Source organism: Carassius gibelio, chromosome B3 (genome assembly GCF_023724105.1).
Source record: "Carassius gibelio isolate Cgi1373 ecotype wild population from Czech Republic chromosome B3, carGib1.2-hapl.c, whole genome shotgun sequence".
Taxonomy (NCBI): Eukaryota; Metazoa; Chordata; class Actinopteri; order Cypriniformes; family Cyprinidae; genus Carassius; species Carassius gibelio.
In genome coordinates, this window is record NC_068398.1 from 34,769,831 (window position 1) to 34,797,331 (window position 27,501).

The 27,501-nt window shown below is 37.1% G+C and overlaps 1 protein-coding gene across 5 annotated transcripts in view; it reads right to left on the reverse strand.

Annotated features, from left to right (window-relative positions):
* LOC127953350 (zinc finger protein 271) overlaps positions 1-27,501 on the reverse strand; it is a 408,540-nt gene that overhangs the window by 18,731 nt on the left and 362,308 nt on the right. For 3 of the 5 annotated variants that reach the window (XM_052552555.1, XM_052552553.1, XM_052552554.1), the window contains exon 1: positions 7,715-8,959. The exons of the other annotated variants lie outside the window; for them this stretch is intronic. In XM_052552555.1, the coding sequence (XP_052408515.1) occupies positions 7,715-8,426 (712 nt within the window). In that variant the 5' untranslated portion in view covers positions 8,427-8,959. Of the gene's footprint in view, positions 1-7,714; positions 8,960-27,501 lie in introns of those variants that run through there. 5 annotated transcript variants of the gene reach the window in all.

Below are 27,501 nucleotides of genomic sequence, written 5' to 3' on the forward strand. Positions count from 1 at the left end.
AAAATAAAAATATTTAATATCTACTTGGGCATAATTGTATTGATGTTTTAAACGATACCTGCAAATACGGTTATAATACTAAGCTTAATTACATTTTAATGACAGAAAGACCTTTGTCCCCAAATTGTGATTTCTATAATGTCAATCCTGGATAACAGACACCAATGACCATTTTAGACCATAATGCATTGTGGTATGTCATGTGACATAATATTGTATCAAAAAGAAGACCCTGAAGGAGCACCAGAACATGTGCAAAGGTGAGTAAGCGTCTCTTAAAATGTTGATATTTTTGATGTGAACATGAACAACATCTCCAGAACTGCTCTGACAGTCACTTCATGAGCATTTGACCGTTTGATTTGAGTAAAACTAGCGTCACATCACATACACAGAACTGTAAGTACATCAACCCGTCAAAATAAGTCCTGTTTAGTTTAAAGACAAGTGTTTGCCAGAGATGTATTACTACTGTTCAGCAGAATATACATAGCCTACTACTAAAAAATATCAAAACTTTTTTTTTAAGGTTTAATCACACAACATTTCTTCCATGTTTTTATTTTTAATAGTAAATCCCCTTTGTTTACCAAAAAGTGAAGTTTGCTTAATATTTAATAATTAAAAGGTAAAATAAATTAATGTTTAATGTGTTTAATGTGCATCTTAGAAAATGCTTTATTTAAAACCCCATCTGAATGGCACTTAAATGCACTTAAATCATCTGTCAACTTTATTGTCATTGTTCACAGTACAAGTACAGACAGAGAAACAATGGATAAAATTTTTATGTTTGCATTTTCTCTTGCATAATTAAAGGGATAGTTCACCAAAAAAATCATAATTATGTTATTAATAACTCACCCTCATGTCATTCCAAACCAGTAAGACCTCCGCTTAGAACTGAAGATGAACACTGAGCCGAGCCAGATAACGAACAACAGAGTGACTCGTTCTCTAGTCAAGAACCGTCAATCGCCAATGACGCCATAACGTCGAGCGCAAAAGAACCGGTGAACAGTTTTCTTCAACCGATTTATTGAATCAAACTGTCCGAAAGAACTACTAGTGATCCGAAAAACGATGCAACCGGTTCTTGACTCGTGAACGAGTCATTATCTGGCTCGGCTCGGTGTTCATCTTCAGTTCTTTCTTCACAGCAGTTCAGTCAGTGTACTGTTTGAGTAAATTAATTACTCTATGATATTGGTTTGTTTTAACTCAGAGGGGGTGTCAGCCACATTAAAAATGTTAACAGCTTAAGTCATTTTGTGGATTAATGTGTATTGGAGATGCGAACCGTTTAAAACCATTCAGTTTGATTTGGTGAACTGTTTCAAAAAGATCCAGTTACATCGAATGATTCGTTCGCAAATCGGATATCACAAACTGATTTGTTTTTAACTCTCTCACAACAGACCCGGAAGAGAAGACAATGCGGAATAAAGTTGTAGTTTTTGCTATTTTTGGACCAAAATGTATTTTCGATGCTTCAAAATATTCTAACTGAACCTCTGATGTCACATGGACTACTCTGATGATGTTTTTCTTACCTTTCTAGACATGGACAGTATACCGTACACAGCTTCAATGGAGGGACTGAGAGCTCTCGGACTAAATCTAAAATATCTTAAACTGTGTTCCAAAGATAAATGGAGGTCTTACTGGTTTGGAACGACATGAGGGTGAGTTATTAATAACATAATTATTAATAATATTATTAGAACTTTTTTGTAAGTTCAATTCACTTCCTTGTGCTGTAAGTTACCCGATTTTAATGACACAAATACCCAGAATGAGCAAATGTTTAAGATTGAGATTTTTGTAATGGTAATTGGGGGCATAATATTTATGTGTGTAATAGGGCCGTAGCTATCGAATATTTTAGTAATCGAGTATTCTACCAAAAATTCCATCTATTAATCGGATAAAATGTGTTTTTGCTTAATTAAAAAGTGCAATATTAATTATGCGAGATATAATAAGACTCCTGGGTCTCTTAAAATGAACAACGAAGTTTCCTTTTTTAGAAAAAAAATATTTTTATTTTTTTAAATGCATTGAATGCAATGCATACATCAAAAATAAACATTTAATTATTACCCACTGTTTCTCTGTCTGTACTTGTACTGTGAAAAATGACAATAAAGATGACAGATGAATTGTGCCATTCAGTTGGGGTTTTAAATAAAGCATTTTCTGAGATGCACATTAAACATTAAACACACAAAACATTAATTTAATTTACCTTTTTGAAAATTAAGCAAACGTAACTTTTTGGTAAACAAATGAGATTTACTATTAAAATAAAACATGGAAGAAATGTTGTGTGATTAAACCTTAAAAAAAATTATGTTTGATTTTTTTTTTTCTTTTTTTTTTTTGTAGTAGGATATGTACATTCTGCTGAACAACAGTAATACATATCTGGCAAATAGGGCTTGGGCATCATGACGTCATTACTTGGCGTGGCCGCCACGCGTCCTTTACTGCTACTCTGACTACTGCGCAGTGTTTAGACATACTCCCTCTCATCCGTGTGTCTTAATTTGATTAATTAAAAATCTATTTCAACCATGGTAAACCGTTGCTGTATTGTGGGGTGTAATAGTGCAACACATAATAGCCATGGGGAAAATAAAATGAGAATGGATTAACTTTACACCGCTATCCTGCTTGGAGGCGCGACCACGGAAACCATAACATCTGAATATTAATTTATATAGCTTAAGTCAACATTGAAAATCAAGTAAATTTCTCGGGTTATTCATCCAAAATACGGGAAATTTCAACATTCATCTTCAAGCGATTTGTGAAGCTAGGTCTAACGTGACTTTAGTTACAGATTGGCGTGAAATTGTGCTCTCACAACAACCACCAATCTTAAAAAGCCCAACGTCATGCTAAGGTTGCTTTCAAGTAAGCAAAACGATGCTTTGAAAACATCTGTTTCGCTAGAAGGGCAAGGAGTAGCAACAGGACAACAACACAGACCTGACAGGTCTGATGGATGGGCTTAACGGGTTATTTTACAGGAAAATACTAAAACGGGAAGACAGCGGGAAAACAGCTCAAATATGTGGGAACCCCGGAAAAAACGGGAGGGTGGACAGCTACTAACTATACTTTTGAAACAAATTGTTAAAAGTCCATGTGTGAATGGTTGTAAACTAGGTAGAGCGTAGTTTACTGGATTACTGTTTGCCGCTGTTCCGATTCTATGATTTGCAGCTCCTGAACCTATCCATTTGTGAACTGTCATGAGACTTCAATGACTTGTAGCTTCTGAACTATTCTGAAGTGTAGGCGCTCATAGGCCTGGGACGGAATTGAATTTTTCTTATCGCGGTTGAAAAGCAATAAATTCCCGCGGTATTGCGGTAAAGCGCAACAAAAGAACGCGGTCTTTGCCAATAGCTGTTGAGTTGAGGGTGCACTGTATTTTTCCATCAAAACAGCAGACATTTTTTCTTTCTATTTTAATATTTATATAGATATTACGTGTGCGCTTTTTTGTCTCAGTGGTTAATGAAGGCTATTTAACGAAGGCATATAGAGTAATATAAATATGTAGACATTTATAATATTATTTATATTATATATTTTTACATATTTAAATTCATTTAGCCTATATCTCGTGTGCGCTTTGGTCTCAGTGTGGTTCAAGGTTATAATTTAACGAATGCTATTTAATTTAACAAAGTGTTGCTGCTCACAATATTGTGGTTGTTTTTTACTTACAAATAAGATAAATATAAATAATATTTATAAGTAAATAAAAATAATATTTATAAGTAAAAAAAAAAAAAAAGACGGTAAGATGCGTCTTCAGGTTGGACGTATTTGAACGTGATACTGGAATCTTTTTTAGCAAATTCTACAAATGGGCTCATTAAAATTGCCCGGAAGTCCTTTTTCATTAGGTTCAAAGCCAAAATGTGCCCATAATTGGCGACGTGACATTTGGATATTTTTTCTATGCAAGCAAAATATGAATATAGACTACTTAAAATTCAATTTAAATTTAAATTTGTTTTTATATTTTCAGACAAAGAAGGTCAGAAAATTAAAACGTCAAAACTCCAAATTATACAAAGAAATTGAAAAATTAAAGATTTTGCTGAAAAAGAAAACAACCTCTCTCCGAAAATACCAGAAACGCCTACAGAGACTGACACGTGTGTCTGAATCCCCTTGTTCAACGCGGAAGCAAATAGGAAAACATAAATTCTCTGCAGAGGTTAAAACAACTATCGTTTCATAATGCACACTGATAGATAATATCAGACAAAAGTACCAAGACACTAAAAAAGAAGGAGTGCTTCAGATTATATCACGAATTGTGTCAGGAAAGATTATAAAAAATTACAAACTACAGAAGACAACACAGAACTCACTTGGTTTTTCAAGAAAGCGTTTCAGGAACCAAAGTGAACCGATTTTTCAAAGAAGAAAGTATCGATCAACACAAAACAAGCTCCAAAAAGAAGGTACAGGAATTATTTTTGAGAGACGATGCCAGCCGCTTGACTGCAGGAAAAAAACAAACCATTACAAGAGGAAATGCAAAAATTCAGAAAAGGTTTCTAAATGATACCATACAAAATCTTCATCCCAAATTCCTTCTAGGGAATCTATCAAGTCTGCTGTCATATGCACTTTTCTATTGTATGCGTCCTTTCTGGGTTGTCCACCCATCCATATCTGACAGAGACACCTGTCTCTGTAAAGTTCATGAAAACTTATCCTTCCTAGCGCAGAAGCTTCATACATTAAAACTTCTTGGGACGACTAACTTGGAAATAATTGCAAACTCAATATGCTGTGATCCTGCAAGCAAAGAATGCATGTATGGAGAATGTGCCAAATGCAGAAGCAATATCTATCAGCTCAACAGTGAGAATGATGCTGAGGCTCCAGTGAGATTTTTTCAGTGGACAACTGAAATGGGAGAAAGGAGAAAGAAAAATAAAGAAAGTGAGAAAGAATCATAACCAGTCCGAATGACTGTGAAAAAGGAGATGGAGTGTTCACTAGGAGATATGACTGATAGATTTCAGAACCAGCTGAGAGTTTAAACAAGGCACCATTTCAACATTAAAACACAGTACAACCACTAACGGGAGCTCAAGAAAAACATGAAATCTGACGAGTGTTTGATTCACATTGATTTTTCTGAAAATGATGCATGCAAATTATCAGCAGAAATTCAGGCAGTTCATTTTGCATCCTCTCAGCAGCAGGCAACTCTGCATACAGGAATCATTCATGTGGGTGGAGTGGACAAACATTTGTGCTTTACTACCATCTCGACATCAAAAGAGAAAAGTCCACCCGCTAAAAGGGCACACTTGTCTCCTGTGCTTGATCATGTGAAAACCCATCATCCATCGGTAAGTTTAGTTAATTTTTTTAGTGATGGACCGTGCACCCAATACCGTCAGAAGGGCAACTTCTATATGTTTAGCACAGAATTGTTCAAGAAGGGCATCAAGAAAGGCACATGGAGCTTCTTTGAAGCAAGCCACAGAAAAGGTGATCCAGATTGAGTGGGTGGAGTTTTAAAAAGAACAGCGGACAGACTGGTCAGTGAAGGAAAAGACATTCAAAATGCCAAGACACTGTATGATTGTCTACTGAATGTCCAGACCTCTATACAGCTGTTCTACATTGATGAGGAAGCTGTGGGGAAAGCTGTACAGAAGATGCCAAAACGACTCCCGGTGGTTCCTTCAAAAATGAGCCTTCATCAGATGATCACTGTCACACCAGGAAAGATAATCTACAGAGATGTCAGCTATCTCTGCTCTACTAAGCAGATTATTGAGTGTATGTCACAACACACGAAGATTTGAATTTGATGTTCAGCCCATCCTTTATGCCACCACTGAATCTGAGGTTCAACCAACACTTTCTGACACCACCGAAGATCAGCAATCACAGAAAACACATGAAATCAACTGGGAAATCAAAAATTTCATTGAACAGTGGTGTGTCATCAAATATGATGATGAAATTTATCCTGGGACCATCGCTGAGGTCAATGAGACACATGCAAAAGTCAAATGCATGCACAAAGTTGGGAAAAATTCTTCTTCTGGGCAAACCGTGTGGATACTTTGTGGTATCTCTTTGATGATGTCCTAAGAATCATCCCAGAACCAATCGCGGTGACGGGACGCCATGTAGAAATAAACAAAGACATATGGGTAGAAATTGCCAATAACTAATTTGCATGCCCAGGGTGTGAGGGGACAGCTATGGCATTTTATTTTCTATATCAGTAATGCATGAGACACAGTTCATTTTGAAGTTCAATAAATATTTGTAAATCAGATGGATTAGATTGTTGTTTTTACATTTAGCATCATTTACGTTAAGATTTTACCATTTAAAATGGTTTCAAAAGTTTCAGAGTCTGGCTGTCACGTTTGGTATGGTTTCATTTCTTTTTGAAGTTTAGTCATGGTCATGGTTCCTGTTTGTCTTGTGATTCCCGTTATCCTGTCATGAGATCTTTTCATGTGCTTCCTTTTGGTTCATGTGTTATATTCTTATTGTTTTTTGTTTGTTCAGTGGTTTTGTTCACAGGTGTTTCTTGTTAGTCATTAGTCTTTAGGCTTGCTCGACTTGAACCGACGTTGCACAGACCAATCGATGAATGACATCAAAGTACCGCAAGAGAGATTAGAAAGCAGACAGCTCTTATGCTTTTCAATCACTCTCTTGGTACTTTGATGTCATAAACCGATCGGTCTGTGCAGCGCCGGTTCAAGTCGAGCAAGCCTTTTGTGTATAAATAGCCTCCATGTCACCCATTATATTTTAGTCTAGCTTTTCTCCCTCAAACTGCTGTTTGGGAGTGTCAGCTTTGTTTATATTGTTTACATTTATTTGAATAAAGCTGCACTGTTTTCATCGCAACTCGACTCAGTGGATCTTATTACACTGGCAGAAAATGTTGTTGTTTTTTATATTTTAACTATGGGTGGTCAACTCTGTTTTTAATGTCAACTCTGTTATGATCAATGTCAACTCTGTTTGTTTAAGGTTTTACTTAAAAAAATATCATCATATGTGTTTTATTGTTAACAAATTGATCAGAATCTTATTAGCATAACTAGTATTCTTACTGCATGGAGTTTTAAAGGATTTCATTCATTTTTAAAGCCATGCTTAGAGCAATGCAATCTACTTTTCAGTTAAATGTGTTGATATTTTTACTCCAAAACAAAAAGTCTCTATCTTATTATGCTTAAAGTTGCATTAATGGATGAAAAGACAAAAGTTATCTTAGGGATGAAAGGTTTTAAAATTGTGTTACATTTGTTAACTGTATATATTTGACCCAATTTGCCTATAACAGAGTTGACAGGTTTTTCTGTTAGTACATCGATGTTCAGTATTAATATTTTGAATCTTACAAGTTTAAGATCAGCAAATATTGAAAATCATGAATTTAAAGTTCATTCTATGAAAATAAAAAAGTTTAACAGAAAAAAATAAACCAAATTTTTTGTTTTCTTTCTCTACTTGAAATGTACCCGCAATTCTGTAATGACCTATATATATATATATATATATATATATATATATATATATATACACACACACACGGCAGGGCCCCAAAAACACCAGGTAAGTAAAACTTTGTAAGCCTAATGTAACATTACCACAAACAGACATTAAAGATAAATGAAGAATAAACACCAACCTCTTTCTGGTTCCTCTTGTTTTATTCTCCAGGTTTCTGGTTCCTCTGGTTTTATTCTCACGGTTTCTGGTTCCTCTGGTTTTATTCTCCAGGTTTCTGGTTCCTCTGGTTTTATTCTCACGCTTTCTGGTTCCTCTGGTTTTATTCTCCAGGTTTCTGGTTCCTCTGGTTTTATTCTCCAGGTTTCTGGTTCCTCTGGTTTTATTCTCCAGGTTTCTGGTTCCTCTGGTTTTATTCTCCAGGTTTCTGGTTCCTCTGGTTTTATTCTCCAGGTTTCTGGTTCCTCTGGTTTTATTCTCCAGGTTTCTGGTTCCTCTGGTTTTATTCTCACGGTTGCTGGTTCCTCTGGTTTTATTCTCACGGTTGCTGGTTCCTCGTGTTTTATTCTCCAGGTTTCTGGTTCCTCTGGTTTTATTCTCACGGTTTCTGGTTCCTCTTGTTTTATTCTCCAGGTTTTTGGTTCATCTGGTTTTATTCTCCAGGTTTCTGGTTCCTCTGGTTTTATTCTCCAGGTTTCTGGTTCCTCTGGTTTTATTCTCCAGGTTTCTGGTTCCTCTTGTTTTATTCTCACGGTTTCTGGTTCATCTGGTTTTATTCTCACGGTTTCTGGTTCCTCTGGTTTTATTCCCCATGTTCCTGGTTCTTCTGGTTTTATTCTCCAGGTTTCTGGTTCACTCGTGTCCTCTTCTCTCTCCTCTTTAACAAACATCATTTTCACAGCAGCAGATCTCAGTTCAGCTGATACTCAAGATATTCCTGCTTGATTCAAAACTTAGACGACTGTGAAGATGAAAATATTACAGGTAGGCCTATATAGCCTTCTGAACTGATTAAGACACTGTATTTTTCTCTTAAAAGAAACATTTCTAACTGTTTTTATTAAGGCAGCATGCCGACATAACAACAACAGAGAGCGCGGACAAACTAATCTTCTTCCTCTGAGGTTTACTGGTGTTTGTCAAACAAACGAATGTGTTTAGCGCCTCCCGCTGGACTGGAGAGTGCGAGACGCAGAACAAATAAACACAGTCACAACATTTAAAATCCCCCAGACAGCACACGTCGGCCTCATCACCTAAAACATCGGAAAGGCGGAGACCGATATAATTCGTTCAGTCTTATGTTTTTCCAGCTCATCATTCGTCGGCTCCGAGTCTGTTCACCACCGCCGGCCGATGGCCGATGCCGCGCTTATCTGCGTGTGCACAGTTTTCGTCTCTTAGCAACCCAGAGAGAGAGAAGGCACTCATCTTGGCGACATCTGTGGCTTTCAGGTACTTCACTTCAGCTAACTTAAATACTAAAAAAATACTTCTTTAATTCTGTGACAATGAAAAGGTTGTATTAAGACACTCTTTGTGATTTTAAACAGTCTATGGGCAGCTGAAGAGACTGAGTCTCATTTTCAAATAATGTTAACGTTTAGCCAACATAGCGATTTTTTTAAAATTAATGTTAACGCCTCAATGCGTTTCCAGCTATTTCTCAGAGGGAAAATGTAAAAGCGGATTATTAAAGAATTTTCCACTCTTTTACAGGTTGCCAGATACATCTCTATGCTATTGTTGCTGTTGCTTTCTGAACTACAAAATGGTTTTTAAATTAATTATTGAGTGATTATTGAATGAAACTGTACATTATAAATGTAATGTTTTAGATGTTTGTGTAAATGGTATGCCTTGAGTTCTGTGCGAGCGGGGAGAGGAGTTGCCATGGAAACGGGGCATCGACATCGACAAAGCGGCCTTTAGTCATTCATTTTCAATGTAAGCCGGCGTCGAGCAGCGGCGAGGATCGGCGCGGAGCGACTTGGTCGTTGAGAGCGCCGAGGAGAGTTAAAATCACTGATCTATATATATAACTGGATCGCTCATCGCATTCTAAACTGCCAACAGGCAGTGAAGCCACCGGAAGTGTTCGATCCGCCATTTTACTAATCCCTACCAGCAGATCACCATTGAGTTACATTCAAGGGTGGTTCTTCAACTACAGGCACTTTTGGCCTTGTGAACCTGAGGGGAAAAAAAGTGTTCAAATCAAAATTGTCACAATCTAACAGTTAAATACAACTAGTCTAGTTTAATAATCCATAAGAGAACACACTAACATTATAAGACAAATTGGTGTTTTTTGACAGATTTTCCTATCCGCACTAAATAAATGTCATTTCCATCACATGTAAATATTTGATTATTATTTAAAATTAATATGATATACATAATTTCTTAACAGTGTAAGACCACTGTTACACATAGTTTTACCAATTTTTACCTATATTACAATTACCATCCCTTATGAAAATTAACCATGGTTTTACTACAAATAAAACCAAAAAACCATGGTTACTATAGTTAAACCATGGTAATCACAAATTAACCATGGTTTTGCTAAATTAACCATAGTTTAACCATGGTATTTGTAGTAAATCTGTGGTTATACAAATGGTAGTCAACACGCCAAAAAACCATGGGTTACTACAGTTTTACCATAATAAAACCATGGTTATTTTTCGTAAGGGATAGATTTGTGCATTAAGTAAATTAATTGTCATGAGGCCCAAACGCAAAGCTTACATCCACCACAACCTGAAATATAATATTGCATTGGTTAGATACATTTCTGAAAATTACTACTTGCGTTATTACATTAAGTGGAACATTATCCCATAAACTATGCAGAAATTTTTAATGAGTGGTTAGAATTTTGCACATATTTTTTAAAAGAGTTATGAGGTGGTGGAAATGACTGGATGTTGTGGAAATGACAATTAATTGTAAGCATTAATTGTAATTGTAAAATTATAACATTATAATTGGTTAGATGAACACTGTTTTGAATTTTGGAATACTTAAAAAACACCTAAAAAGTTATAGACGGTGGGCCGAGGGTCCGTATCTGCTTTACTTTTCGAAATGAATGATCCCCATGGAGGGAGAACCTGGATTTGTAAAGTTGGGACGGTTGTTTTATTTTCAACGATATGAAAAGTGTTGCCACTCCAATTTATTGCACATTTTCCCCGAAATCATAATGCACGATCCGTAAATATGCAGGCAAACGTGGTTGCCTACTATATTAGTTGAGCCAATAGCGCGGCAAGATACTGACATGGGAATATTACTATCCAATCAGATGTAGTTTATTTAGAACAGCTGTTACACGAATGATTCCGCTATCAGACACGAGCACCAGCGGTGACTGACCGTCAAGGAGATTCTTTGTGTGATTGTAAGTATTAATTTAATTAGAATATATTTATATAAAATGTTTGTTTTGTACACTGTGTTGTTCAAACGTGTGTAAGCGTCTCGTTAGTGTCGTTTTAAGTAGGGTAACGTTTCAGCTGGCGAACTAGCAGTAGCCAGAGCCGTTGAGATTATCATATTTAACTTAACGGTTCTGGCAGTAACTAGCATCATGCGATTACATATTTGATTTGGTGTAAACATTACATTCTAACGGTGACACTTCGTCCAACTCGCATAGACTACAGCTCCACTGTATGTTTGTGGATAATTATCTCAGATCGTTTTGCAAACGTTCTCCAAAAACTCAAGGCGAACATGAACCTGTTGATGTTTAAGACATTTAATTACCAGTTACATCTGACATAAGGTTATAGAGTCAGTATCATAATATTCGAATCAATATTCAAACCGGAGAGCTAAGAACTCTAACGTTAGTTAGAACTGTATGTATTAGAAATAAGATTATCACTATCAAAGAACATAAACTGCATTTATTTTTAATTTTAAAACAAACAAGATAAGTATAACTATCAAAAAACATAAGACTATCAAACAAAGCAGAGTTATAATGTACATAAACCTGTCATACAGATTTACTTCTGCAAGAGTAGCAAACACACATCTCCCCACATGTGTACATGCATACACACATGTGCCCAAGTCATCTTCAAGTGACTTATTGTCACAGTTTAAACACTGACAGAGGTTTGTACATGGCAGCTCATGCAGTTTACATGTGCATCTACCTTTAACACAATTAGTTTTTTTACATGAGCAGTGCACAAGTTCCAGTATGGCCTCTGGAGCTGGCGGAAGAGTCATCCAGTCTACTCCGTAGAAATCTCCTACCATCTTCCAGCCATGATTTACAGGAGGAGGAATGTCTGGCATGCACTCAAGACACCTCCTGTGTACTGCAGCCTGATAGCTTGCCCGCTGGATGTGTTTATGCAAGGAGTCTTTGTTTGGAGGCAAGTCTCTCTCAGAACATTTACCTGATTTGAACAGGTTGGCCCTTGCAATATTGACATCTTGGCAGTCCTTCTGATCATATAGATCACACGTGTAAGCTTCCAGAGCCTCAAATAGTTCTGGTGATGGGGTGAAACTTGTTCCTAGTTCTCTAAACATGGTGATGTATTCTGTTTTTGAACTTAGTTTTTTGTATGCTTTTTCTTTTCCAACCTTATGCAGAGCGCTCACTGTGTCACATCCAGAAAAGGCATGCAGACCTACAAGGGCATCACAAGGGCATGTAGCTTGGTAATATCAGTAATGTGTGTGTCTCTCCCCTTGGCTGTATGGAAATGGAGGTGGCCATCAATGTGGCTGCAGAAAGCTAGAGCCAGCACAAATACATCGGTGTCTGGGCTCTTGATTACCAGGTCATGGCTGTGTTTGGCTGCATGGGCTGCATGCAGAATCATTCTGGTGTCTGCCTCCTCTTGACTTGTCTCTAGGTCTTTGAGTTCCAGTATCTCAAGGTCAGTATTGCTCACATTCATCTTAATGGCGTCACACTTGCTTCCATGTGCAACAATGATGGTTATATTGCCAATTATATTCTTTGCAGTTAAGCTCCAATGTTGGAAGAAATACTCCAGTAAGTTTTCTTTATTTTGGCCACATGCCAGAAATTTTTTCCACTGCTTTGGGGTTTTTTGGTCATCTCCATAGATTTTGATTTTTTGGTAGCCCTGTTCTGCGCGCCGACTACGCTCAGCATTTTTGATGCTCAGGTCGCTGTATGTGTCACATACAAAATGAAGCTCTGTTGACCTTGTTGCCTTAGCTGAGTGAACTAATGTGTTCAGTACATGATCAGCATACAACCCAAATGTTGGCTGTGGCTTTAGTTGTTGCACCAGAGCCATAGCATCCCAAATCCAAACTGAGCCATCAGGAATGTCACTCACTGTTGCAGGCGGGTTGATCTGATCTAGCAAGATGTGCATCAGCTTAGCTTTGTTGGTTTTGACCAGAGAGCCATCAAAGTTGGAAATTGACTGTGGAAAAGGACCCAAACTGTAAGTGAGCATTTCATTGATGTTAATTTGCCTAACCCCGCCCACAACAATTAGCCTTGCAAACAAGTTGCGATGTGATGTCAGGGTAATTTCTTTTCCTCTAATTTTTGTGACTGTGCTTTGTCCATTGTCTTTAAATGTTTTTATTTTCATTTTCTTTATAGGGTCATGAAATGATGCTTGGCCATGGACTATCCTTTTTTCACAGAATTCAGTGAGTGCCTTAACACCTCTTTGTTTAGCCCCTAGTAAGTCTGTGGCAACATTTTCTGATGCCTGTTGGCCAGAAGAGATGTGACAAAGAGAATCTCCATCCAGCAATGGGTCAAAAGGGTTAACCATATTTTGGATAGTGGCCACAATGTTCATCACATCAGTAACTTTTTGCAGTAACTGCTGAAATGTGTCTGATGTTAGCATGCCCTTGAACTCTTCAGAGGGAAAACACTCCTGCAGATCTGTTGCCACTTTTAAAGCAACTGCATTTTGTTCTTGTGTGAGTGTGTCCAAGTATGCCCACCATCGCAGTTTCTGGAGTGCTTCCATCAGGAGTTTGTGAGCCCGTATGCTCCTGTTGTAGTGATGGCCGGAGATCACTCCATTGATTGAGCCTGTGGCCACCAGGTCAGACTCAATCAAGATGTCCTGAAAGCCTGCATCACCATACAACTTTCCTATGCATGACAGATACGCCATTGCTGTGTGGAATTCTCCCATCCTCACTACGATTCTCTCAGAGTAAGAATCTGTTTGCCAACGGATCTCTTGGGCCTTGGCGTATATGGCTTGATCCATAACTAAAACAACTTCTTTTTGTTTCAAGCTGTCAGCAATGGCAATGGAGCGGCTCAGGATGGTGTGGACAGTGTTGAGATCAGTCGGACTGGCGTCAATCACTGGGAGGTAGCCAATATGTGTAGATGGTGGTAGTACTGTGTCTTCCTTCAACATTATATTATACCCTGTCCATCCAGGAAGGATTTTGTGCTGGGCCTCAGGTACTTTCAGTAAAAAGAATGCAGCATCAATTCTTCTACCGGTAGTTTGGGCATATCTGTATTGGTCCTGATGGAGATCAATCTTCAATGCAAAGTTCTGTGGACCAGACCGCTTTCCTCTTGTGTATGTTGAAAGATTCAGTGGAGGAGGATGAACCGATCGCTCTCGTGTTCTCTGTCTGGGTAATGTGTCTGGTAAGGATGCTGTATAACTATTTATGGCCCTCTGAATTATTATACCATTGGTGTTATGTGTTGTCCCTTTACCTGAAAGAGTCTCCTCTCCAAAGTCATTATTGTCCCAGACAAGAGTCACAGGCACTTCATCACTGATTTTTTCAGGGATGTATATTTCTCCCCTCTCCATTTGTAGATGAGCAAGGGCAGTATCATGCTCAAGGACCTGGGAATTAGATGAGCAGTGACCCAGACCATTTAACAGCCCTATAAGCTGTGCAGAGCCAGTCATATGCCGAACTGCCATTGCAAGTGAGCACTGTTTAGGCATGAGCCACCTTCCTCTGGTTGCCAGGGTAATAATGTCCTGACAAGTGGACACTATCTTTCTGTTGTCCCCTGAAGTGACATCAACACGTTCATCTGACGGTTGTGATGACATTCCTGATATCCATGCAATGAAGTTAAAAAGTTGGTGAGGCACTACACTCATGCCATTTTCCAGTGTGAGATCACTTGCTGTTGGAGGGCATGGTAGCTTTGGGTATATTTTTGATGTATTTTGAATTATTTCTTTAAGTCTCATTGCTGCGTGATATAACTCCCGAGAATCATCCGTGGTGTTGGTGGCGTTTTCTATATTTCCTTGACTTGTCATTTCTCCTTCACTTTCTTCAGATGAGGAGGAAGCAGAGGAGAAGGCAACTTCATGCACAATCTCGTCAGCTGACAGATTGTCCACATATACAAGGTAGGTTGTGGATGCCTTCAGGAACTTCAAGAAGGGATAAGACTTGTGAAGTCTTGACTTTAGTGAGTGTGACTTATAAGCTGCAATGTTCACTCCCTCTGTTTCTTCCACAGATTTTTTGAAAAGCAAATTCAGCTTTGACAGTCGAAGTACTTCGCATTGTTTTAACAGCCTCTCCTCAATGACTGTTTTGCAGAAGTGCTTGTATCCATTTTCATATATGTTTGTTTCTGTTCTCTCAATTTTGTGTGTGGTCAGATACCGGGTATAATCTCGATAGCAAGTGAAGTGATACCGTGCTTCACTAGCCACCAAGTCCCTGTCTTGGATCTGGAGAAGGAGAGACTCGTCCCTTTTCTCTTCAGCGGCGAGTAGCAATTTCCCGGCATGGAGTGTTTCACACTGTTAGCTTTTCTTTTACCCTTTTCCTGCTGTGTGACTGAACCTTGTACTTCTCATGTTTGCATATAATGCATTGTACTGGAAGCAGGTGTGGGGCCCGCTTGGACGTGCAGGAATCACAGGCGTAAGATCTCAGAGCCCGTGTTTTAACTGGAGTTGCCTCCCCATCCTCTGCCTCTACCACTAAAAGTGCAAAACAATTGATTTAGGTTCTGCACCCTTCCCCACATCACCTATTAAAGAAAAATGGTTTGTAACTTTCAGCAGGGTATATTGGTTCCACCTGTTCCCTTAACACGGGTAATAAACCTGTTTCACAGCTTTCAGGTGTCCGTCCTTGATGTTAATGAGGCCATAATAGGAAGGGTTAATTTTTGCAGGGTGTTTTTTATTTATTTTTATTATATTAGTGATTAAATAAAAATAAAAATGGCATCATTACTCCATTCTTCAGTGTCACATGTGACATCCAGTCTATCACATGATCATTTAGAAATGATTCTAATATTCTGATTTTTTTTTTTAGTGTTGCAAACAGTTCTGCTGTCTAATATTTTTGATGAATAAAAGATTAAAAAGAAAAAAAATCTAATAATATAAATCTTATTTACTATCACTTTTTATCAATTTAACATATCCTTGCTGAATAAAAGTATTGATTTTATTTAAAAAAGAAAAAAAATTACTGTCCAGTAGTGTATATTGTTGTTACAAAATATTTTTATTTAAAAAAAAAGCAGTAGCAGTTATGTTTTTTTGTTTTGTTTTACTTTTTATTCCTCAAAGTATCCTAAAAAAGTATCACATTTTCTGAAAAAATATTAAGCAGAACTGTTTCCAACTTTGATAATGAAACATCATTAGAATGATTTCTAAACGATTGTGTGATAATTATCCTAAAAATTCAGCTTTGCATCACAAAAATAAATGATAATTTAAAGTATAATAAATTGAAAATCAATAATTTTAATTGTAATAATATAATCACAATCTTACATTTTTTTTTCTCTGTATTTTAGATAAAGTAAATGCAGGCTTGATGAGCGGAAGAAACTCATTAAAAAAAAAAAAAAACCATGAAAAATAGTACTGTTTCCAAACTTTTGACCTGTACTGTATGTCCAATACTGCACTGCCCGTCTATACAATATAATACCAACCTTCCTTTGCAGTTTCTTCAACTGATACTGCCTTCTCTCTTCTCCTTTGTGCTCGTTTTATCTTTGTTATATTTGTGAAATGACTGTAGCACTCCCTGTGGTAGCCAGTGTTAGCTGGTTTGACTAACTGGTTTGTAGGTTCCTGGCTTTGCAACTTGTATGCCTGTACTGCCTCTTCTGCAATGATACTTTCTATGCCCTCAAGGTCTTTCCACAGAAACACTGATTTAATAAATTTCTCCCAACTTGGTGGGTCCACCACTTCCCTCAAATATATGCATACAGCACTTCATGTTTTTTTTTTTAAAGTAAGTAAACATGGGCGGGAAAAAAAGTATTGTCTGTCTCATTTTTTTCATGACGCTGTTTCCAAGCAATACCATTATGTCAAATGTGTTAAATCAGAAGGGTGTATTTATTAAAGATTACAAAGAAATGACAGGATATCGTATGACAAAAGGTGTTTACATAAAATAAAAACAAATATAAATGTATAACGTAACCTCTACATTATTATTTTGTGTCAAACTGAATATGTAACAAAATTAGGTAAAATAGTTCTTATCTTAAATAGTACAATCTTAAATCCTGGGCGCGAAGCGCGCCAGTGCGTTCACAAACGCATCACCGACACTTTCCACGCACGCTATTGGCTGAAGGCAACAAATACGTCATCCAGGTCGGACCCCGCGCGTAGCTGCTTGCTCTATTCGCCGGGAAAATAACCTGGAGAAAATTACCGATATTATAGTAATGTGCAAAGTGTTTGAGTGGCAACAATTTTTATTTGCTTTGTTGAAAAGCGTATCGGTTATATCTAAAAAACCGGGTTATCCCTCGCCACAGATCATTTGAAAACACGAAATCTCCCCTCGGCCCACCGTCTATTAGTCATGTCAATGCATTGTAAAATGAACTAATAAGCATCTTGAGCATGCACACGTTGTATGTGAGTTAGTTTGGTATTGTACAATTCTAATCGGTCTCTTAGATGAACACTGTTCTGAAGAGAACATTTAAAAGATACCTTAAACTATAACATATAAATTATCATATAACATGAACTGTAAAGCACCTAGTTCACGAGGGCTGTGCGTGTATGAGAGAGAGAGAGAGAGAGTAACATGGAGGCTTTATTATGGCAATTATGGTGACCAGACTGTATGTGTGTGAGAGATAATGTGCATGAAAGTGAGGTAGTATGTGTTAAAGAGTTTATGAGAGAGGGAGTGTGTGTGTGTGTGTGTGTGTGTGTGTGTGTGTGTGTGTGTGTGTGAGAGAGAGAGAGAGAGAGATGTGATCCAAATCTTGCATATTTCTTTCCAAACTTCCATCTTAGGCCCAATCCAAATTCTACCCCTTAGCCAGGGATAGGGAACTCCGGTCCTGGAGGGCCAATGTCCTGCAGAGTTTAGCTCCAACCCTAATTAAACACACCTGAACAAGGCAATTAGTGTTTTCTGGATTACTAGATAGATACAGTCAAGGTGAGTTTTTATGAGGGCTGAAGCTAGCACTATCTGCAGTGGCCCTCCAGGACCAGAGTTGCCTATCCCTGCCCTTAGCCCTTCCCCTTTCTCCTACCCCAGCTAACGCACGTTCACGTGAAGGGGTAGGGGTGTCTTGATTCTCTTTTGGTTGGAGGGGTAGGGGTAGGGGTAAGGGGAAGGGCCAGATAGCCCTTCAAACGAAGATTTTTCGGGACCACACTTCAAACAAAGGGGTATGAATTATCTCATCAACATGGCTGCTACAGCGAACAAAAGACACATAAATGTAAGCTTTTTTGGCATAAATAAAGATTATAATGAAGAATAATCATTTTATTTATGCTACATTCAATTGTGAGTTCATATTAACAATCATGTTACTCAAAGAAATGTTTGCAAAAAAATTGCTAATATTTGCTAAGGTCATATCATTACAGACTGCATGATAGTGGCACAGCATATGTCTGATCAGGGGCAATAACTGCCGTAGACATTGATGGGGACTAATCCCCCCAATAATTAGAAATCACTAAACCATAAGGGAAGGGGTATAAAATAGAATTGGGATTGGGCCATAATCTCCTTGTGCCGTTTTATCACTTGTACGGGCTCAGGGATGAGGCCTATTATATCCATGGGTTGGTACCAGATGACATCATCTCTCAGTGGCTAATAAAACTATTGATCCCAGCACCACTGAGACCTTTCTCCAGTTGACTTCTGCGGCATCTTAAAAATAGATAAAATGAAATTTCAACAAATATATATTTGAATAAAAACGTAAGCGTTGTACATTTCAATAAAAAAATATTCATATGTAGCCACTCATTCTATGAATTACACCTTGTAAGCATTAATGTCATTTCCACCCAAGATGGTAATGTGGTGGAAATGACGGTGGTGGAAATGACAATTCTACAGTATTTTGTAAAAAAATCCAAGCTAGTATTACAGATTAGCTATGAATTGGTAGCAAGCATTCCATGCATGCAAAATAAATATATTTGTGTTAAAAAAATCAATTTATTGACAGACTCATTTGATGTTCCGCCATGTTTGGAAATTACATACAATAAAAATATTTTCATTTCAAGCAATATTTACCTTGAATTTTCTTCTCCAAGTTGCTAAAGAAATTTAAAATCTCCTCCATGTCAGACATGTGCTGTGATGTCATTGTCAATATCCATAGAAACTACCCAAACAATCTTTCAAAAAAACTTTTTAAAAGGACATTACAGCATTGTGGTGGAAATGACGGCAATACTGTGGGACAACTACATTTTGTATATAAAATCACATTAATAGTTGGCTGAATATGGGTAGCATTATTCAATTTGGAATGTAATATGCAAAATGACAATGCAATATGTAAAATGGCAATGCATTTCTGTATTTACATTTACATTTTCCAATACATTTGTGCAACGTTTGGTGCAAAATGAAAATTAAATTACATAAGTTTAATTTGCCATTTCATACACCAGTTTTAATATGTAAAATAAATACTAATTTTAACGCTTTATAAGTTGCAAAATTAAAATTAAAATGTATTACAGATATGATTAGATATGTCTAACACGTTCAAGCAAAAACTGTGGCAAAATGATAATTTAAATGCTATTTTTCTTAAATGCATTAACACTCACAGTCAAGACACTTACGATTGCATTTTCATTCAATGTCCCGCAATGAATGTAGCAAAATTCAATGTGCACATTGAAAATGCATTCCGAACCAATCACCTCTCCGCCCCCTTGCGCCATGTCAATCACTGCGTGAACAAGGCGGGGCTTACAGAAGGTCAAGAGACTCAAGTGAGAGAACACGGACAAGACAGTGGCCTGTGTACGTTTTGATCATTTCGGTTTATGGCTTCAATATGTCATTCGCACTTGTGGGCGGAGCTGAAACGCTGCTTTCATCTGATTGGTCGAATCGCTCCGCTTTCAGCTAGGTCTTTTTATTCTTTAAGGCAGAATAAGAGTCAGTGCGAGTGAAGCACTGTAATGTCTGAAACCACCGCTCACTGTTAATTAGCATACTATTTGAATCAGATATAGTAGCTGGGCACATAATTTGTGCTGCTGAGACCTGCAAGAGAACCCGCTAAATTACTGTGTGAATATTGTCCCACTGATAAATACAGTGCAAATAGTTCTGTCTCCTTGGATAACAGTGAAGTGGAAATAAATATAGTTAAATTTATGAAATAAAATGAAATAGGATTTTTTGGGAAGGTAAGTCTGGCCAGTTATACAAGCAACACGAGTCGGACGAGTCTGAAGATCTGAGCTGAATTGGGTGAAACATTTAAGTTCTAGTCTGTGTCATTTAGTCTACTCTCATAATAAATAATAATAATAATGTTAACTAGTTGCATCAGTCCAAAAATACGTCATGACGAGGGAAAAAACATATATAAGTCACACTGGACTATAAGTCGCATTTATTCAGGACCAAGAGAAAACATTACCGACTACAGCCGCGAGAGGGCGCTCTGAGGTAGGCTACAGGAGCACTGAGCAGCATAGAGCTAATTTTACTATTTTTATTTAGAAATTTAACTATATTAATTTTTACAATTATTTATTAATGTCACACACACACATAGTGCCTTATGACTTAAAACATGGAACTGTTCAGTCTATTATTGATTTTTATTTCCACTTCACTTTTATCCAAAGAGACAGAACTATTTGCACTGTATTTATCAGTGGGACAATATTCATACAATACTACAACCTAGAAATAATTTGCAGGTCTCAGCAGCACGAATTATGTGCCCAGCTATATCTGATTCAAATATTATGCTAATTAACAGTGAGCGGTGGTTTCAGACATTACAGTGCTTCACTCACACTGACTCTTATTTTGCCTGAAAGAATAAAAAGACCGAGCTGAAAGCAGAGCGAATCGACCAATAGGATGAAAGCAGCGTTTCAGCTCCGCCCACAAGTGCGAATGAAATATTGAAGCCATAAACCGAAATGATCAAAACGTACAAGGACCATTGTCTTGTCCATGTTCTCTCACTTGAATCATCTTCTTGAGATGTGAGTCTCTGACCTTCTGTAAGCCCCGCCTTGTTCACGCAGTGATTGACATGGCTGGAGGGGGCTCGGAATGCATTTTCAATGTGCACATTGAATTTTGCTACATTCATTGAATGAAAATGCAATCGCAAGTGTCTTGACTGTGAGTGTTAATGCATTTAAGAAAAATAGCATTTAAATGATCATTTTGCCACAGTTTTTGCTTGAACATGTTAGACATATCTAATCATTTCTGTAATACATTTTCATTTTAATTTTGCAACTTATAAAGCGTTAAAATTAATATTCATTTTACATATTAAAACTGGTGTAGGAAATGGCAAACGAAAATTCTGTAATGTAATTTAATTTTCATTTTCATTTTGCACCAAACGTTGCACAAATGTATTGGAAAATGTAAATGTAAATACAGAAATGCATTGCCATTTTACATATTGCATTTTCATTTTGCATATTACACCCCAAATTGAATAATGCTACCCATATGCTTCCATAGTCTGACCTTAAAATCCTCAATTATGTTTTGATTATTTTACTAATACTTTATTCAATCATATAAAAAAAAATGGATGAATCATTTTTTTACACTTCTTTTTCATTATTGAAGATCAGAAGTCTGGATGTGGGACAAGCACAAAACAGCAATATTTGCATGTATAATGATGTTTAAAAAGGTGAAAAAATAATTACAGACTACTGGTAAAAAGTTCCTAAAGTACTTTCATTGTAAATTTAACTAGGCAAGTGTGAATTTTTCAAAATTAAATGTTTTTTATAAAATATGATCAAAGGACATGAAAGTGCCCATAGTCTAAGAATTGCCCTCAAACCGCTGTCCTAAAATAACTAGATTAGAAGCTGATCAGTCAAACGGGACTCGTTTTTATGTTATGTGTAATAAAGTAATGTTTACTTCAGATGTTATCTGCAGTGTTTACGGTCTTTTGGGACAGGATAAGCGATATATTTAAATTGTGTTGGTGGGTGTGTCTGCTGCGCACTGACAACACAGGTAACTGATCAAACACAAAAATGGCTTATTTCTTTATGAACAAAGTTATTCAGGAATTATTAAACGAACGTATTAGTATCAGAAATGGATTTTAATATATTACAATGAATTATACAATTATGAAGTTAACAAAACAAAGCAAATTAGCTTAAATAAATAAAATAAATAAAAAAAACTACAGAAAAAAATCCAATATGGTCCAAAAAGCTGACTGAGCATAAACTGCAAGTTTTAGATTTTTGGGGCTTTGAAGTTGGTGGTCGTCGGTTCATACCGGCAGATCGCCATCTCCCACTGCTCTCTCTTTTGGAAAAATTTCAGTAAGTATTTGAAACTATAATTAAGATATACCTTTGTAGTCGTAACTTAAAGTGATTTTTCAACAGTTTTTACTATAATCACAGGCTTTCGGAAATCAAATCTGTATTCTTGACTAGCAGTGTTGGTAGCTTAGTTGGTATCTACTAGCTAAAGTTTTTTTTTTTTTTTTTTTCAGGCTCAATACTTCATACATACTTACTGTAGGGGAATTTACAGTTAAAACCCAAGGACCAGATATGTCGCAATGAAGACCAGGAGTCAGAGATGAGTTCAATTAATAATAATAATTTTACTTGAAGAAAATAGTTTGCAATTTCATCAGCAGAAGTCAGCTTCAACACTCTCGAAGGAGTTCGCAGGCCGCCCCCGTACAACTCATAATCAACCACAGTTATACCCTGACAGAGGATACTAATTGCGTCAATACATGAGTCAACAAAATTCTGATTGGAGAGTTTTATCTAGGTTTTGGAACCAAAGACGTATATCTGATATGCTGGACACTGGCAGTTGATCGTTTGTCCTGGGACTGTCTGAGCTTCTCCCTGTACAGAAAGATACTAACACAAATACATAGAGAACTTATCTAAAATTCAAGGCTTTCTAGCACTGGCAAGTGTCTTATCATTACGGTTGGATACACACACATAATATGTGGACATTACTCTTGAGGAAAAGAAATACAGAATATCAGTATGAAGGATATTGCAACTCGGCATCCACTCCTTCATTACCAAGGGGAAAATTAAACATTGTAACACAGCTGAAGTGCCTCCAAAGAGGATTCGTTCCCTAACAAGTATTTTACATGTCTCAACTCTTTTCTGAGTATGGTAATTTTACAACACTCAACACATGCAGGTGGGGAGGGCAAGCAAGAAGTGAGCATATCTACACAGTATATGAGATATGAGACTCTGTAAAGACATCAGTTCACCATACCACATGAGGGATATTTGTCAACAGGTTCCATTGAAATTTGAGAACTTGTCTTTGGATACAATTGGCTATCACCAATACTGCTATAAAAGCTTTACAGGGAAAATACACTCACCTAAAGGATTATTAGGAACACGATATTAACACTGTGTTTGACCCCATTTTCGCGTTCAAAACTGCCTTAATTATACGTGGCATTGATTCAACAAGGTGCTGAAAGCATTCTTTAGAAATGTTGGCCCATATTGATAGGATAGCATCTTGCAGTTGATGGAGATTTGTGGGATGCACATCCAGGGAACAAAGCTCCCGTTCCACCACATTCCAAAGATGCTCTATTGGGTTGAGATCTGGTGACTGTGGGGGCCATTTTAGTACAGTGAACTCATTGTCATGTTCAAGAAACCAATTTGAAATGATTCGAGCTTTGTGACATGGTGCATTATCCTGCTGGAAGTAGCCATCGGAGGATGGGTACATGGTGGTCATAAAGGGATGGACATGGTCAGAAACAATGCTCAAGTAGGCCGTGGCATTTAAACAATGCCCAATTAGCACTAAGGGACCTAAAAAGTGTGCCAAGAAAACATCCCCCCACACTATTACACCACCACCACCAGCCAGCCTAGTGGTAACAAGGCATGATGGATCCATGTTCTCATTCGGTTTACACCAAATTCTGACTCTACAATCTGAATGTCTCAACAGAAATCGAGACTCATCAGACCAGGCAACCTTTTTCCAGTCTTCAACGGTCCAATTTTGGTGAGCTCATGCAAATTGTAGTCTCTTTTTCCTATTTGTAGTGGAGATGAGTGGTACCCGGTGGGGTCTTCTGCTGTTGTAGCCCATCCGCCTCAAGGTTGTGCATGCTGTGGCTTCACAAATGCTTTGCTGCATACCTCGGTTGTAACGAGTGGTTATTTCAGTCAAAGTTGCTCTTCTATCAGCTTGAATCAGTTGGCCCATTTTCCTCTGACCTCTAGCATCAACATTGCATTTTCATCCACAGGACTGCCACATACAGGATGTTTTTCCCTTTTCACACCATTCTTTGTAAACCCTAGAAATGGTTGCCCATGAAAATCCAAGTAACTGAGCAGATTGTGAAATATTTAGACCGGCCTGTCTGGCACCTCTTCTTCTTCTTCTTTTCATTTTTTGGCAGATTGCAACCATGACTTTTAAAGGTGCATACCGCCACCTACTGTATCAGAGTATGTAACATGAGCTATATCCATTGGTACTACTTTATATCAAAAAAAAAAAAAAAAAAAAAAAAAAAACCAAATAAAAATTCTACATCCTATTGTATATCCCTATATTTTTTAGATATTGTATAACTGCTTTCTGTGTATCCTTTACCCCATCTCCTGTTGTGCCTAATAAACCTTCAAGGTTCCACTTCCTTCCTGTCTGACTGATCTTTTGTTTTAGCCTCATCCTCTCATCTCTATATTTATTACAATATAGCAATACATGTTCTACATCTTCCTTGGACCTACATTCCAAACATTCATCTGATGGACTTTTGCCCATTAAAAACAGTGTTTTATTTAACCCTGTGTGATCAAACCTTAGCCTGGTTAAAACACTCTCCTCTCTTCTGTTACTTCTATTCACACCCTGAGCATTAATAGATTTTTGCAAGCTGTAATATTTCCTTCCACTTTTATCCACATCCCACCTATCCTGCCATTTCTTTAACATTTCTTTTTTAATTATCGCCTTAGCTTCTCCTTTTCCAAGAGGTATATTTATGACATTATTCATCTTAGTTGATTTTTTTGCTATATTGTCTGCTCCCTCATTCCCTTGTACACCTGTGTGGGCAGGTACCCAGCAGAATCTCACATCTATCCGTAGTCTCTGTAATCTAAATAAACTTTGTTGAATTTCTAGCATTAGATCTTCTCTATTAGATTTCATATTTTGAATACTATAAAGAGCTGCTACAGAGTCAACACAACACACCACTCTGTCTGGTTTTACTTCCTCAACCCACTGCAGTCCTACAATAATCGCCATCATCTCTGCCGTGTACACTGATGCCTGATCGGGTAATCTTTTCCCAATGCTTATATTCATTGTTGGTATATATATTCCTATTCCTACCTTGTCCTCTTCATCTTTAGATCCGTCTGTATACATATCTAAATAACTGTAATATTTGTTCCTTATGTACTGACTTGCCAAATGTCCTTTCCTACTCTCTTCCCATTCATTTTTTAATTCCAATATATTTAAGTCTATCTCAGTTCTTGGAAATAACCAAATAGGTATATTACTGATAGGTGTAGGGGAGTTAAACCATATATTATTTACTCTATATTCCTCTGACTTAGTCTTTATTACCCATCCAAAACCATTACCTTTAAAAGAACTATACTCCCAACATTCCTGAATAATGCTCTTAGCATGGTTCTCAAACCCACATCCACTTAAGCGACTCCAGTATGTAAGCATGATTTTATCTCTTCTCAGGTCTGAGGGCACTTCTCCTAACTCAACCTGTATTGCTTTAATTGGTGTTGATCTCATTACACCTGCACAGATCCTCAATGCTTTATTACTAACTCTATCTAACTTCAATAAATGGGTTTTAGCTGTTGCTCCATAAACATAACATCCATAATCAATTGTTGCCCTCATTAGAGCCCTATAAATATACATTAATGATTGTTTATTTGCTCCCCAATCTTTCCCCACTACCGCTCTCATTAAATTTATGACTTTCTTGCATTTTGATTCCACCTTTTCAATGTGTGTTTTCCATGTTCCCTTTTGATCTAACCAAATACCAAGATATTTAAAATGATCTACTGTTTCCATATTGTGGCCATATAACTGTAGCTTCTGTTTATCTATCCCTTTCTTCCTGGTAAATATCATATGACAAGACTTACTTGTAGAAAGCTTAAATCCCCAATTATACGACCATTGTTCTACCTCTCCTATTGCTTCCTTGATTTTACTTCTCACCCTTATGGCATCTCGTCCTCTTACCCATATGGCCCCATCATCTGCATACAGAGCTGACCCAATCCTTCTATCTAGATTCATAAAAATATCATTGATCATAACATTAAATAAAACTGGACTAATAACACTGCCTTGTGGAATTCCATTAACAATTTCAAATTCCTCAGATACGTCTGCTCCCACTTTGACTCTAAATCTTCTTTCTGACAGAAATTCTAATACCCAGTTATATAACTTACCTCTAATTCCCATTTTATTCATTTTAATTAGTAACCCCTCCCTCCACATGGAATCATAAGCTTTTTCAATATCAAAGAATACAATACTCATTATTTCTTTCATTTTAAATGTTTTCTCTATCTCGTTGCTTACTTTCACAACCGCATCCATTGTGGAACGCCCTTTTCTGAACCCACTTTGATATGGTGCAAATAATCCTCTGTGTTCAAGGGTGTAGTTAAGTCTTCTAACTAGTATCTTCTCCATCCACTTGCATAGATGTGATGTTAGGGCGATAGGTCTATAGTTACCAGCATTATTAGAATTTTTCCCAGGTTTATTAAATGGCAATATTAACGCACTCTTCCAGCTTTTGGGTATTTTACCTTCTTCCCATATCTTGTTAAATAATTGTAATATTATCTGTAATACTTTTTCAGGTAGTTTCTGGAACATAACATAACTCAGTTGATCTTCTCCTGTAGCAGTATTCCTAATACCATTTAATACTATCACTAGTTCATTCATATTCATTTCTGCATCCATAGTACTTTCCTCATTATCTTTTTTAATATACACATCCCTATTTTCCTTAAGAACCTTCTCTTTATGTAGTCTATGGATATCATCTAAATGGTCACCACTATGCACACTGGCAAACTTCTTTCCCAACATAGTTGCCTTTTCTTTATCTGTTATTGCCAGTATTCCATCATCCTCTAATACTGGTATTTTAGCATACATTTTTTTCCCACTCATTTTCTTTAGCATTGACCACACCTCTCCTATTTTTACTTCACTCCCTATAGTAGAACAATAGCTCCTCCATGCATTTTGTTTACTCTTCTTAATTATTCTTCTTGCCTGAGCCTTTTTCTTCTGATAATTAATTAAATTATCTTGATTCAGGTTATTCCTTAACATTCTCATTGCCCTATTTCGTTCTTTAATAGCTTTTGTACATGTATCATTCCACCATGGGACCATTTTTCTTTTCCCCCCAAC